Source organism: Cyrtonyx montezumae, unplaced genomic scaffold, assembly GCF_038088225.1.
Source record: "Cyrtonyx montezumae isolate F1298 unplaced genomic scaffold, pur_monq_1.0 scaffold_3, whole genome shotgun sequence".
Classification (NCBI taxonomy): Eukaryota; Metazoa; Chordata; class Aves; order Galliformes; family Odontophoridae; genus Cyrtonyx; species Cyrtonyx montezumae.
In genome coordinates, this window is record NW_027072034.1 from 34414254 (window position 1) to 34430196 (window position 15943).

General features: G+C 39.1%; 2 protein-coding genes across 2 annotated transcripts in view; one reads left to right on the forward strand and one right to left on the reverse strand.

Moving 5' to 3' along the window:
• Positions 1-8413, forward strand: part of MGAT4A (alpha-1,3-mannosyl-glycoprotein 4-beta-N-acetylglucosaminyltransferase A) — a 65645-nt gene extending 57232 nt beyond the window's left edge. Inside the window, exons 12-15 of the mRNA XM_065741197.1 lie at positions 4514-4592; positions 6109-6175; positions 7138-7250; positions 7435-8413. Of these exons, the coding sequence (XP_065597269.1) occupies positions 4514-4592; positions 6109-6175; positions 7138-7250; positions 7435-7461 (286 nt within the window). The 3' untranslated portion in view covers positions 7462-8413. The remainder of the gene's footprint in view (positions 1-4513; positions 4593-6108; positions 6176-7137; positions 7251-7434) is intronic.
• A 4272-nt stretch (positions 8414-12685) lies between these two features.
• On the reverse strand, positions 12686-15913 carry UNC50 (unc-50 inner nuclear membrane RNA binding protein). The gene is made up of 5 exons (XM_065741200.1): positions 15619-15913; positions 14913-15033; positions 13597-13736; positions 13419-13520; positions 12686-12997 (listed from the first exon to the last, which is right to left on the reverse strand). Exons 1-5 carry the CDS (start codon positions 15896-15898, stop codon positions 12861-12863), a joined length of 780 nt encoding a protein of 259 aa, XP_065597272.1. The 5' UTR covers positions 15899-15913; the 3' UTR covers positions 12686-12860.
• Between the last annotated feature and the right edge of the window lie 30 nt (positions 15914-15943).

Below are 15943 nucleotides of genomic sequence, written 5' to 3' on the forward strand. Positions count from 1 at the left end.
ATAGTGTTTTGTAGCTGAGAATTTGCTTTATCAAATAATGTTATTATGCTGTTTGCATCCGTTATAGTTTCCATGGAAACAAACAGGAGGCATTACTTTTGGAGCAGCCTATGTATATGTCCTTAATATATGTTATGGGCAGCGAGACTAGCTGCTGTTTTGGACAGAGTAAATGAAATCCCACCAAATGTTTTGCATAAAAGTGAATGGAGGTAAAAGTTCCTTCCTCCTTGTCTCCTGTGTTTTGAATTGGAAACTAATAAGGCAAGAATTCCTTATATCTTAGGAGTATTTGTGTGTGTGTATTTAAATAAAGATTGTAATAAAGATTTTTTTTTACCCTCATGTATAGGCAATTTTTGCAAAGGAATGAGTAAGTGGCCTAAAGGATAGGGAAGAAAACTGAACTTGAGTGATGAAAAAGAAGTTATTAATCTTTCTTTTATATTTTATACAAGAAAAGCATGGAAAGTAATGCACAGTTAATGCATGTTTCCAGTAACAGTGAAAATAACATTTTCTAATGAGGGTTCTGGGAAAATGACAGTGTGGAGTTACAATTAGATTTCTTTTAACCTATTTGCATCCAAAGGTCAAAAAGACAAGATAGTTTTGGTGGATAATAACTCTTGCAGAGGTGACAGTATTTGTAGAGAGCCCCAAACTAGCTGCTAGCTGACTGATAGCTCTATAGAAATCCATGTTGTGCAGAATTAAAAACTGGTACATTCCCTGTTGCTAGTGAACAATTTGTGCAAACATGGAAGGAAACATTTCCTCTCTGCCATCCTCTCTCTCTCTCATCCTTTTTCTGAAAATGGAATATACTAGTAGATCAAATTGCTAATAAGGAGATGTGAAGATGCACAGAGAAAAAGATTTGATTTCTGTCCTTTGCAGAAGACAAAGGCCCACATTCATAAATAGATTCCTAGAATATTTGTGTTTAGCATCGAGTGAGATTGGTCTGTTTTCTTCAGAATAAAAATGCATTGGCAGTGAATGGGAATTTTGCATTTTTTAGATTTTTCTTGTATTATTTCCTTTTATAGAGCTGCCATTGACTGTGGTAAGCTTTTAGTGTCATGATGTATGTTTTCTTTGTAATGGCTCAATGAAACAAAAGATGCATAGAGTTGCATTTGGGTTAAAAAAAAAAAGGGAATGCCAATGATTTTTTTTAATAATAAAGTATAATAAATGGTTAGATGGGCTTCTGAGTGCCTGGACAGAAACAAATTGACTTAGACTCAGTTCTCTGAGTCTCAGTGTGCTTTGTGTGGGAAAGAAGAAAGAGACATCCGCTCCATAAGCAAAATACAAAGAGAGTAAAGAGTTGAAGTTGGCTTTTATTTTTCTTTGCCAGAAGCACAGGTGAAAACATCAGTACTCAAAGACGGAAAAGTGTTAGCTATTCAAAGAAGAATTCTGAAGGTAAATGTGTGGAGATTGATAGCATTTGGTATTACTGCACATAGAAATCAATGTGAAGACTGCAATTTTCTTTGCAACTCTGCTCCACTTTGCTTTCTTAATCTTCAGTGCTCTTTAAATTGTATTATGAATGTTTTTAATGCAATGTGAGATGTTAATGTCTAGCATCTTCTTCTATCCTCTTATTATATTGAGGTCAAGTACAGAATGTGAGCTCTTGTTCATACGTACAACTCCTGGCAGTCAGGAGATTTTCTGTGTTTTTGAATGCGTGCAGTAGCTAGCTATTATGTTTGACCTCGGCCTCTTTAAATTTAAGAGAGGCTGATACTGAAAAAGGTTCTCTGAAGTTGAGATACATTGGTGTATCATTTGCTAGTTGTGAGTTAGAGTTGCTTTTTGCTGATAATTTCCATCAGGAACGTCCAAGTTGTTCACCTGTGTGTTTTGAAATTAAAGCGGGCTGTGAAATAATGTTCTACGAGGCAACCATGCTGTTCTGTAACTTCAGGTTAATATGCATTTGCATGGGATTATTATACTTAGAGGCCTGTGGCCTTCAGAATTTTAATGTGAAAGAATGGTTCAGAAGGCATTATGTTTAAGTAGCAAATATACAGAAGTGTTTTTGATTCCATCCTAGGGAAAACGTTTGTTAACCAGGGTGGAGGAAAAAAGGCACACAGCTTTTAGTATTTCCAAGGGCTGTCACCTATAAATCCCAGGACAGACATCAGAATGACTTAACCAAAAGCACAGCAGCTTCGATGGCTTTCTGTCTCTGTCTTTCAGTCTCCAGAAAAACATTTCATAGCCTGAAAGCCTTGAAAGCTTGTGATTTATCGGTGTGTCAAGGAGATGAGCTTTATAAAAGAACAGCTAAATGAGGCTGCTTTCAGGAGCTATAGAACAGCTGCTCATTTGTAAATTAAATGTTATTTCAAAGTGGGTTTTCTAATTCGTGAACTGTATTTCTAAGCAGAAGATTGATTATAGATATAAGCTGTGTTATGTGCATTCATGCTTCTATTTTTCATATTTGTGTAACTTCTGTCAGAGTAGGTGTTATCTGATCAAGCATTCAGGCAGGGCTCAGATATAAAAATATCCCTCCCTTTCTAAACATCATCTTAAATAAGATGTGACATATGCATATGTTATATGTATGTGCATATGGTTGACAGATATAGAAAAGAGACTGAAAAAGGTGGGCTGGATTACAAGGAAATAGATTTTATTACTTCCCTTAATGGTTTCAGCATCTTGCCAGCTTTTGAGCTTGATGCCCTCATGGCATGGTAAGCTTTGGGGCTGGGGGAGAAACCCCACCTGAGGTTCAGAAGTCAGCACAGTAGGAGGAATGGCTGCTACAGCAGTGGGGCTGTTCTTGAAACAAAACAGAACCCAACTACCGCCTCCCCCCACATAGACCACCACCAGAGCTTTATCTTCCACTGGGAGCATGTAATCCTAGAGGTGCATACAAGTACATGCAATGTTGAAGCTTACCAAATCCCATTGTCTTGCAGTTCAATGTGTGAAGTTCTACTGAAGTCGGTGCAACAGGGATCAGTTTAGCTTTCTTAGATCTTCATGTATGATTTTGACTCCTCTGAGCCATGGTAAATGTTACGTACCTCTGTGTGTTTGTGTATTTTTAAATTATTTCCTATTTTATTACCACAGACTTTTCTAATTCAGGGTCAAAGGGCTCTGTTCAACTTCTTGACCTGTAGCTATGGAATGTGGATTAATGTCAAGTACTACCTGGCTTCAGACATACTGGATAAAGACAAACTGCAAATTACATCTCCAATTATGTCTTAATAAATTGCAAGTGGAGCTAATGTTTGTAATTTTAATCAAGTGATAATTTCTGAACTAATTTTGTCCCTGGCTGGTGATGTGTTTAATGTGGAAGGTAGTGCTTAATGTTTATTTCTCTAGTTTCCAATTGAAGAGAAGTTTGAAATGTGTTGATAGATTTTTACATATTCATATGAATGTATTAACAGTAAATTAAGTTTGTTAAAGGTGACTTTTGAGTAGATGTAATATATAAGCAGTTTTCAGACAGCAATCTGAACAAACGCCTCTGTGGTCTCCTAGAAAAAAATAAGAACATGAGCAGTTTTTCAAGCTTTGATACCATCTAGTGGTAAAAAATATTGTTACTTATTTATATGTGTATGTCTGTTTGGTATCAAGAGGTATCAAGTTTGTGTTTATATAGAAAAAAGAGAAATTAAACCCTGTCTTTTGTAACTGACTGTCTGCAGGTACGTAGTACTGCAAAAAACTGTCAGAGAGGGGGTAGTTAGAATTCTAAGGCTTGCACTTCACTACTTGAAAATTATAGGGGATGTTTGGGTACATATTTACTCTGTTGCATTAAAAAAATTATTAATTACACATCTGCATAAGGTTAACGGGGACTTTGTACAAGTATGTAAAATAATCTTTTGTGTGTACATTTAAATAAAAAAAGAACTCCACAACAAATGATTTCGTTAAATATATGTATGAATCTATCTCTGGAATAGAAGTTTGAACTCAGATATCCTTAGTGTGTTGGCCATGAGTTCCTGGCACAGTCTTTAATGAGGCTGTGCTAAGAACCAGAGCGGTGGTCAGGTCTCTGGGGAAACTAGTTTGGCAAGAGAGTCCACACAGATACATTTCCTGCTCTGGTTCAGAACAGACATGCAGAGTTTGTTCTGGTGGCACAAAAATGGGCTGACCAGACATGGGTAGCAAGAGGGGAGAGGCTGGAAGCGATACCAGCACATACCTGGCAATAGTAGTTAATAGTTTTGGCTGCTTTGTGTAATCTGGAGGTCTTCTTGGTAAAACATTACCCAATTGCTCTTTAAGAAATGCAGGAGTTTTAGCTAGCCTTTTCAATTACAGGAGTATATGAAACCATCTTTCACTTGTTCACTCATCCGTTGATGTGGGTCTAGTATAATAGTTGTGTTTGTTACTGTAACGCAGATAAAGTGATGATTAACACATAAGGTGGTAACTTAGCTATTGGTGTAAGACAGTCTACGTACATCAGTTTCCTTTTTATTTATAGGTACTTGTTTCACAGTGGCAATCCAGAGCATCCAGGAGATATACTTCTGAACACAACCGTGGAAGTTTTGCCTTTTCTGGTATGAATGCATTGATTTGTCTCTCCTTCGTTATAGGATAAAAACAAAGCCTCGTAATGGTGTTGGTTTCCCTTTTTTTAACAGGATAAGACAGACCTGATGATTTCTTTTATAACTGTACACTTTTGAAGCTTGTACTTTTTTTTTTATGAGATTGGCTCTATTCACAGAAAACTATTGGAGCTATTCAGATATTCCTTCAAAGTGCAACCTGCTACAAGTATTGTTGGTAATTTGGAGGTGAAGAACTTCATTTTCTTCTAATTCACTGCTACTATTTAAAACAAACAAAAAAATAACCATACAATCTGCCCTTTCCTGTTATTTTAGAAAAAGGGAAATCTAAATCAGTTGTTTCCTCTTTGACCTAGTTAAGAAAAAAATCAACTTGGTTCAGGAATTGACACACATCCAAACCTTACCACATGTATTTTTGATATCCAGGTATCTGGATTCCAACTAAATCTGTGTCTTTCTCCTGCTGACCTAATTTTTTCCACTATAAATCATGTCTGAATTTTATTTCAGGGGAGCACTATACTGTCTAAAATGTATTCTTGCTTGAAGCCAGATGATACAGGCTCTTTTTCTTCAATTGGATATTCTACCTAATCATTTATATAACAGAACTCTGGGAAAGGTTTAAGATACTACTTCAAACAAGTTTATTTTATGTAGTATTAAAATAGCAAAGTATGCCTGTCTTCTCACATACAACTGATACAGGTTTCTTGAAATCTATTCTGTAAGTGCCAAATACCAAATTTAAAATAACAATAATGAATAAATGGTCATGGAGGGATTGCATAGTGCCAAAAACTAGACTGGATTGGTCTGGGACTTGAGGGAGTGGAAACAAAAAGCAGATGAATTTAATGTCCTGTGCCTGTCAAGAAATTGTAACTGATTCCTAGGAAATTCTTATGGTGGGTCTTACTGTACTAGGTCATGTGATTCTGGTTGTAATTTTCAGGCTGTTTTTGAAGTTCTGGTCTACAGTTTTATTTTTCTGTGCTTATGAAAGAAGCTTAGTAGTTGCCACCCTTTTCATTGAGGCAGTGATAATTGAAATGCTTCCCGTGCTGTTCTGCAGGTTTTCCTTTTTACTCAAATTTTTACATCAATAAATGTGAGCAGTAAGTTTCATTTGGCCTGAGAGAAGTCTCTGGCTTAACCATAGGAAAACAAAGCAAGATTTTGCTTTTGCTTTTCTTTTTCTGTGTGCACCTGTGTGCTGTGTATTTTGTTCATGAGGCAGTTGACATTTCAGTTAAGTGGGGCACTTAAGATACTTCCTTTTTCTGCCTTGAAGCCAAATACAGTTCTCTTTTGGAGTGCTGATTTTTTTTAATTTTTGTGTTGGCTTACCAAAGGCTATAAATAAGTATTAGATTCTACTGCTTTGTGATTTATTGAGATAGATGGATGCTGGGTATATAACAGGTTTGTACAAATTTGGCCTTCCTTGGCAATGTCATATGTGAAAAATAAACCTATCTGTGCTTTGTTATTGTAGAATGAAGAATTGGTATTAAGCAAAGAAACCAAAGACAAACGCTTAGAGGATGGTTACTTCAGGATAGGTATGCCACAGACAGCGGTGCTTCTCTCTTACACGTATAGAATACCATGTGTTTTGTTACTACTGCAGTAGATAAAACACTTTAAGACCAAACCAAACCTAAATCTGGGTTTTGCTCCTTCATTTGGGGTGTGTGACCTTGCAGGCTACTTAACATTGCTTCCAGTATTTGTTCTTTGAGACTCATGTACTAAACAAAGGCCTGCTGTGATGGTTAACTGTAGTGCAGCCATGCCCAAATTCTCTGCCAGAATACATTACTACTGAGGTGTCTCGAGGTTGCATAACATCATCTCTCATGTCCTGTGGCTACACAAGTCCCTCCCAGTGAGCTGTTGCACTCTTGTCAACAGGGGTGTGGGTTTGAACCAACCCTACAGTCAGTCAGCCCTCTTGTCAAGGGATGAGATTGGCTGCTGGGGAGTGTGGCAGGAAATGGCAGGATACCTGTTGTCAAGAAAGATAAATGTTACTTGTGTTTCAAGTGTAAATTCTGACTGGGCTTTTAAACTGGATTCTTATTAATCATAATGCAGTTAAGAATTCTTTAAGTGGGAATACATTAAGCATGGATGTGCTCCATCTCTTTGAACACATGTAATTCAGGGGCTTCATATTTACTTCCACAATATTACATGAAAATCTGTGCTTGAAAACCTCCAGGATTTTCAGGGGTGCTCACACCGCAGGCAGTTCTGAAGCTCTGGTCCTTCAGTGTAATCCTGTTCAGGTCTGGCTTCTCCAATGACATCTCCCATCTTGACTGCTGCTATAGTATCAGCAAACTGATACCAAAGGCATTGGCTGTTTTCTGTGTTGAGAGGTGATACCGGTCAGTCCTGCATTCAGAAACACCCAGTATCAGCTGTGAACTGTGATACTGTAGGTGCATTTTCTGGACATGGAGTCAGTGCTTTGTTGACTAGAAGTTGATAAGAAGGTATACTTTCACTTCTGTTGCAGGGAAGTTTGAAAACGGTGTAGCTGAAGGAACGGTTGACCCCAGCCTAAATCCTATTTCATCATTCCGGCTCTCAGTAATACAAAATTCAGCAGTCTGGGCCATTCTGAATGAGGTGAGAGATGGTATGATCTTCTAAAAATAAAAACTGCAAATGTGAGATTTCTTCATTGTTTCAATGTGTTTGAAGCTCAGAATTCTGGCTTGCGCTGAAAACGGTTTCTTCCTATTAAAGAGAGAACTGCAATCTCCTCAAAATGAAATGGTTTGGTTTTTTTTCTTCTGATTTTCTGTTTCAGATTCATATTAAAAAGATGACAAACTGAACGTCAAAATCCCCATTAGCGGGAAAAGAAGGAATCCTCGAAAGCTTTTCCTATAAAATCTGACATCCTTAACGAGTCACAAATTGAAAATACTGAGCATGCACCTTATTCCAGATTTTTCATTTTCACTGGAACTCTACCTCTCGTGAAATCTACTGTAGATGAGAAGATTGTATTTACCCCTTCTTATCTGATCCATCCAGAAACTGATGCTCCACGCTGATAACGTTCGTCTGAGGCCTAAGTTGCCCTCCACTTTAACATGACTTTACCATCGTACAGTTGCAGAGCCCTACCACACTTCTGTACTATTTTGATAGTATAGTAATATAGAGAAGTTGTACATATTGTTACATTCCTGGAAGAAGAAAAATATATAATTATTGTTAAATATGTTTTATGAAGGGGGTACTTTCGGAGTTTCATTTATTTTCTATAACGAGAACCCTCTTTTATAGATTGTCAGGGATATATATTAAAAATGTTAGGGATGTTTAATTTATTAAAATGATTTGAAAAGTACATATTTTTATGCAGTAAAATTTTAAATTGATATAGTTTTTCTTATGAATTCTCTAGTTTAAGTTATCTTTCTACATTTTTCTTTGGAGATGCAAACATAAATTAATACCATATTTCAAATATACTGCCATGTTAAAAACAAAACCAACCAACTTTAAGTTTCTAAATTATGTCATTTTGTACACAGAATTGGATTTATGTTCAGATTTAACAGAGTTCTAAAGAGTTCTTTGGATCTCTGTAATTTCACTGTGTACAGTTTGTAGCCATGTGAAGAGCATGTTGAAATGTCTCATTTCATATTGTGCACTAAATCTACAGTGATTTTAGATATGATAATCCATTGCATTTTAGAAGAGTTTTTCAATTCCAAACTGTTCTTTCTTAAAAAAAAAAAAAAAAAAAAAACGAAAAAGAAAAAAGAACAAAACTTTTTAGACATTTCCTAGCTTGGATAAATTCATTTTCTGTACTAAAAAGTATTCCCCAGCTTTGCTTTGGAATGACAGAGGTTAACGTCTTTCAAAAGAGTTACTATTAACCACATACAGTTGACCTACAGAGGTCATCTTTTAAGCAGTTACTGCAGTGTTTCTTTTAAACACATCACAGTGAGTAGTTCTGGTTGATTTGTATTTTCTTCCATTGTTTGAGAACAAGGTTTTGGATTGACTCCTCTAATGATTCATGTAATAACTCGCTCTTATTTTAATAAGAACTGAATTGGGCCTCGTTAGTGCCCTGCCTTTTTGTTTCAAAGGAAACAACAGTGATCTTAAAAATAGAAACTCTGTCAGGAAAAGGGGTTTGGATTAAATCCAGAGTGGAATTGTTGCAGTACTAATGCTGCCACTGTTCTTAAGAGTCCTTCAGCCTAGGTGCTTATGACACAGATGTGGGAAGATCTAAGCTACCTGGTCAGAGATGGTCAGGATGAAGAGGCAGGGTTTCCTCTCCAGTGGGAATGAAGTGCCTGATCGATGCTGGAGGGAGGCCTCTCCCTGGCCTGGGGATTCTCACTGCAAAGCAGCCTCTTGGAACAGCCATCTCAAAAGCTGGCACAGTTTTCCTTATGAGGAAGAGCTCCCTTATCCCCAGCAACTCTGTGCTCAGGGCACAGATGTGCAAAGCCTGCTGCAGGGTCTGTAATCTAGTGTGAAGATCTTGGATTCACATCTCCAGCAGGAAAGTTCTAATAGGTTTGGCCTCTTTTTCATGACCTGCTACTAAGGAACAGGAGGCTAAACCTGACTCTAGCACTGCATGCTAAGAGTTACCACCACTAGGATATAGTCAACTTTTCTTTAGCCTCCTTGATTGTGTTGTAGCTAAGCCAGAGCAGCAGTATTCAAGTCAATAAGGCAAACTACTTCTGCAGAACACAGTCATTTTGTTTTAACTGTGTTGTCTGAGGACACAGGGAAGATTCGATTTGTACACAGAAGTCCTATGTAGATGGACAGGTTTAAGTTGAAAAAATAAGAAACCTCTCAGGCAAACCTTGTTTGCTTTTTCTCTGATTATATCAGATGCTGTAAATAAAAGCGAGGAAGGTTGGCTCAAAATCCTACCTGAACCTAGCCTGCTGTGCTGCCATACCTCAGTCTGTTGTGTGTACAGTGCCATTCCATCAAAGTGTTAGCCTGCAGTGGCTTTTTGTCACACATTAACTAGCAAAGGCCTAAGGAACTAGGCTTTCTTCTCAGCTGAGTCTGAATGAGTGATGCAGACAAGGCAGGCTCTAGCTACTTAACTCCAGTTGTGATTGCAGAAATCATTCAGTATGGTAGTTTCTTAAAATCAGTTGTTTTGCTGATAGTGACTTCTATCTTTTCCCATGAGTTCCTAAGTTCACTGGTACCATTTATTGATGATGCTTACTGTCAGAGCATCACTGTTTCGCAGTTGTTAATAATGATAGATGTAATTAGGTAAATCCCTTTCAACAATCACTACTGAGTGGGGGAGGGCAGGGGGGTTACCAGTACATTTAGTTCTCAAGAACATCTAGATAACATTTATCAAAAGCAACGAATCAGTATTGAGGTTTTGTTTTTGTTTCTTCTTAAAGATGACTGCATCCTTATTGCATTGTACTTGCAGGAGTTGGGCTCCCTTAAAGCTTACAATCTTCAGGAGCTTACATACTTTTGCAACAGTTGTGCCACACTAATCCAAATGAAGTTTTGTAGGTTCAGGTAAATTCAGGTCTATCAGAAAGTTCTGCAAATTTCATTATCTCTACAGAGTTATTTTGGGCTTTCAAACTTTCAAGTTCTAATCTTCCTGGCTGTCTAATGAAGTGCAGGTCTCCTTCCTGGGATTACTGCTGAAAAAAGAATGCTTCAGCTGTTTGGATCCACTGTCACTGCCTCAGGCACTGTGTGAGTGGATGTGTTCCAGCTGGGCTGTGTATCTTATGCATGTCATAAGTTAAATTATTACCACGAGAGTTCCTCTCAACATCTTGAACCAATTACCTGATTTGGATGGAGTTTTTTTTTTCCTATATTTAACTAATTTTTTTTTTGAGGGGTCTTAAAAAGCCCCTGTAGGTCAGTGAATCTTACTGTAACCGAATAACGGCAAGCGTTTCAAAATGAACTGCATTATCTTATGACCCTATTAACTGCTTCAGAAAAGAAGCCAAAGTTATTAACAGAAGAATTCATTTTCTGGGTGAATTATTCTTAGTGTCACACATTGGATGCCAAGCAGAGCAGCTGATCGTAGCACTGGCTCTTCTAAGCTCATCATGGTTGCTCTGGACCAAGGAAATATAAAGCTGACAGTATGATCTTGCCATGCTCAATTAATGGGTAGTCCTACTGAAAAGCTGAGAAATGTGAACAGGATATAATGCCAAGTTAGCACTTATTTTAGAAATACAAAACAAACAAACAATTTAGGACTTTGTGCTTTTGTAGGCATCTCCTCTGAAAGAAATTATTTTAAGGTACCTTGAGTCAGTCAAGAGCAAAGCACGTTACACTTGGCCCATAGAATATAAATCATCCCTTGAATGGGCTGAAGTATGGTTGCTGTTTGGTAAAATCAAATGACAATGTAACTTTGTTTTTTATTTTAATATTATCATTTCAATAATGTTTGGATTTTTGTTGTTGGAAATACCTGCTGCAAATGAAGTGCTGTAGTATTTGTAGGTTGCTTCCAACTTGGCAAAATGTTGTTCTAATTTCATAGAAAAAAAAAAACCTTAGATTTTTTCAAACCTTGTCCCTCTGAAATAAATCAACCTTGAGTTTTAGATTTGTTCTTACAGAGGGATGTGTTCTGAAGGCAAGTAGCTGTAGGAGAAAAAAGAAAAAGCCCTATGCTTTCTATCTTTTCAGTCACCAGCATAATGCTGGCAGGCTTTTAAGCAGCTGTTTTCAGGCTGCCAACAATTACTGACTTAAAAACCCTCCCCATACAGACATAATGAATTATTCTTTCGAGTGTTTTAGTTCTTAAGGGTTTTGCTGACTGTAGCTGCTCGCTGCTCACAGCAGAAACTTCAAGTAGCTTCTAGTGGGAACTACAAAGCCTTGTTTTGAGGGGACGAACTTTTATCTCTAAAGGCAAGGTACACAGGCCCTAAGTCCTCCATTGATTTCAATGGTATTGTACCAGAGGGCACTAAATATGAAGAATTTTCAGCGTTGAACTTAAGTGGATGATCACTGGTGCTAGGATTCCTTTTGGGGGACATAGTACAGTAAGTCCATAGCTGCCTGCAGGACGGGAGCTCGTTAGCCAGGGCAGACTGGAATCCTTAGCCTTCCTTGTGTGAGCGGTTCAGTGCTTTCCTTGTTAAAAGGGGAACTTTGCTCAGTGTCTGCTGAGGGGGGAACACAATTCTCTTCAAGCCTTAACAGTGGCTGAAACACACAGTACTGTAAGATGCACTGCCAGCATATTTGGTATTTTAAGATAAGATATAGTTTTTCCTTAGAGATCAAATTCTAGTATTGAGATATGAAGTCTTACTGTATGCAGTTTACTCTTGCATTGTTTTTGAAACTGAATCCTAGTGCTCATGTTTCATATTGAACACAACCTTAGGGAAGTCGCCATCTTCATTTTCCAGGAGGTAATGTTTGTGATGGTCAGTTTATACTCCTGCCTTGTGGACTTCACAGCTGTAGGCATTGCCATAAGCCTGTGTGGCTAAATTAACTTGTCCTTTCCTTCCATCTTCATTAACGTCCCACTTGTAATAGTGGATGTAGTAATACCCAATGGACTTCTCTAGATTAGATTAAAAAAAAAACCCTTGCTGCTATATTTGGAAACCTGGTATGGGGTCATGGTAATTGTGCCTTGCATCAATGTTACTTCTGTGTGCCAGCATTGTCTGCGTATATCTGAAATAATCATTAAATAAAACGATCTAAAGTTCTTTCATAAAAGGAGAGGACAGTTCTATACCTGGAGCCAGATGTTGCTTTACCACTGCAACAGTATTAACACTTCTACTTTCATGCAGTCCCAAGGCAAGGAATTCCAATATTGTTCTTATATAAAACTGCTCTTTGGTGTCACTGAAAACCCTCGTAACGTAGAGCTTATGCCAGTATGTGCAAAATAGCTGCAGTAAGAGTTATGCTACATAGACTTGTTGCAGTTAAATTTAAGTTACGGATGTACCATTGTTTGTAGGAATGTACTGCAAAAGTATTTGAACAAAACTGCTAACATGTTTACTGGTGTAAATATTTTAATAAAAAAAAGACACTTCAAACTTTTTTTTACACAATTATCTACAATAAAGAGAAATTTACAGCCATTTACAATCAGCTCTTGACTGTTTTTCTTTGCCATCAAGACGGCTACGATAAAGCAAAAATAATCAGTACACAGATGAAGTCCTGTTTTTATTTCACTCTGTACTTATAAAAGGAACAAAGCATCTTGGTGAAGTTCCATCCGCATGCTAACGAGATCAGATAGAGCACGATGAGGAGTGCAAATGGATAGAGAAGGATAGCTGTGTTCTTCAGAAAGGGCAACGCTGAAAAAGAAGCAAGAGCGAAGCACGTGTAAAGGAGCATTCTTTCAAATAGCTGCTTCGTGGAGCACGGCCTTGAGGGGAGACAGTGAGACAAAGTAGTACTGCTCTGCTGACCTCTTATTGCAGATTTAAGAGCCCTTGAGTTTAGTGGGATAGGTAAAGTCGACTAAAAAAAACAGACTTATCCTCAGTACCTGGTTTCTATCCCGTGTGAACATTCTGAAGTGGATTTAAGGAAGAAAAACAAGTTGTGATGCTAGAGGTCTCCAAGTACAAAGAAGCTGGTACAGTGAAAAACAGAAATGCTGTTGTTTACCCATCTGAAAACACGCTTTGGGTACATCTCTCTCAAACTGACACACTCATAGACTACAATAATGCCTTTTCTTTCAGTCCTATAGAAAAAGTTGCCATTACTTACCACTGTATCCAAGGAATGTCACATAGATATAATAGCCAATTGCAATCAGCCATAATGTGTTCCCAACAAAATATCCAATTACTGAATTAGGTATGATGACATCTGAAAGAGACAATTGCTCTCAGCTGTGGTGGCAGATGATGACTTCAGCAGAGGGAAAACAAAATCTTTTACTTACAGTTGATGAAAAACAGCTGGATAAAATGCAAAATGACCAGGAGTGGATAGAAAGCATTCAGATGAACGTCAAAGGCATATCCCCACTCCACATCGTAGTCCCTGTTCTGTTGCTTTACCAAGTACTTGTTAGAAATGAACCTACGTGCAAAGATATAAGGTAGTTAATGTGAAGCTCTGAGTTTGAGACAGCAAGCCACCTGAGATCCCAATTCTGGTATTTCTGTTATGGGCGACAAAATACTCAATGTTTATGCAAGCCAAACTGATCTCAGAAGACTTTTGTTACAGCTCTTACTTCAGTGTTTGCATTCAACAGGTAGCTGAAACCCACTGCACGCAATGCAACACCAGAACTCTTCCCTTAAATAGCTCAGTGGAGGAATTTATCAGTGCAGTAACAAGTTGACAATAACAGAATGAGCGCTGCTGGTGTTTAAGGCTACAGAACAAACCTCAAGGCCTTCTATGTAATTCAGTTTAAGGTCTGCTGATGTCAGAGAATGTATGCTGTTTAGAAGTGAAAAGAGAAATCACCATGTGCTTAGAAACAAGAAGTTAAGAGATTGGATCTTTCACAGTAACTTTCACTGCATTTCTCTTTGTGCCATCAGAAAAGTCAGAAAGAGGCAGATCCTGGATGCGGGGTGAGGTGAGGCAAGAGGGGCCTCAGATTCATTGTGAATGGGGGAAGCTTTTGCAAAAAATGGCAAGTGAGTGCAGGAAGAAGGGACTTGAAACAAGGTGGAAAAATTAAGATTCCTTTTTCCATCACCAAGATTTAGAATTATTACTGAAGACCAACTAGCAACAACTTTAATGTTCACAATATAGCCTTTCTTCTGATGAACCTTCTAACAGGAACCAGTAAAGATGCATTTTTTAAAGCAACATTTCATATAATTGTTAAAAGACCACCAAGATAATCCAGCCCAACGATCAATGGCCCAAACCCTACAGTCAACATCTACTTTCTCATTTTGTCCTGAACAGAGAACAAAGCATCCTGCGAACAGCAATAGCCCATCAATGCCCCAACAGCAGCACTGAACACCAAGGGGAAATGGCTTTAAACTGGAAGAGGGTAGGCTTAGACTAGATATCAGGAAGAAATTATTTACTATGAAGGTGGTGAGACACTGGAACTGGTTGCCTAGAGAGGTTGTGAATCTCTGGAAGCATTCAAGGCCAAGATGATGGGGCTCTGAGCAATCTGGTCTAGACGAAGATGTTCCTGCCTACAGGAGGGGGTTGGAACTAGGTGATCTTAAAGGTCCCTTCCAACCCAAACCATTCTGTCATTCTATGACTACTTACCACATCAGAGTTGCTATCAGGAGACCGACACCTACACAGTCTATGAACACGACCCAAAGCAGCAGCTTTATTGTTTCAAAAAACCCCATGTCCAGCACAAATCCAAATCCTATAGTAGACACTGAAAAGAGAAAAAGATTCTTAAGGTCAGCTTTGGAAAATAAAGCACAAGTTCAGAAATTAGTATTATTTTTCTGAGTTAGGCGATAAAAATCTGCACTCTCCTTTTTAACATTAATTTTGTGATTTTCAGTGCAACAGCTCTTTTTTTTTTTTTTCTCCAGCAAATACCAAGCGCAGAACAATTTGTTCACAACATCATTCCTTTGTGGACTGGAGAACAGCAGTCAGTACTGGAACTTAATGATACAGCAGCAGATTCTGCTGTATTCAGAACGGCTGCTCTTAGAAATTCACGCAGCACTGCAATAGGACATTGCTTTGTAAAGGCTCCTCGTTAACCAAAACCACGGATAGTATCGTAGAACGATTAAGGCCACTCAAGAGCATCCAGGCCGACCACCAGCCCACACCCACGGACCCCGTCCCTCAGTGCCACATCCACACGGCTCCTCAACACCTCCAGGGACAGTGATGATCCCCCTCCCCGAGCAGCCTGTGCCACCGCCTCACAGCGCAACTTAAGGCCGCTCCTTCCCATTCTCGGGTAGCACCCTTCGGCCCCGCCTCGCCCCTCCGCACGCACCGCACAGCCACACGCTGAGGAGCACCAGGAAGGCGGGGTCGTCGCGGGCCCACTGGTCCTTGGTCTGCTTCCGGTAGTGAAAGTTGCGGTAGACCCGCTGCGGGGAGGTGAACAGGTAGAGCATCTGCCACGCGGCGAACTCGAAGTCCATCTGCCGCACGTGCAGCAGCCGCCGCAGGTACTTGTGCCGCTTGGCGCCGGCCGTGTGCCGCGCCGCATCGCGGGGGCTGAGCGCGCCGTTGCCCTGACCGCGGGCGCCCACGGAGCTGGTGGGCAGCATCGCGCGGCGCAAAGGACGGCGGCAGCGGCGCGAAACCACGCCCCC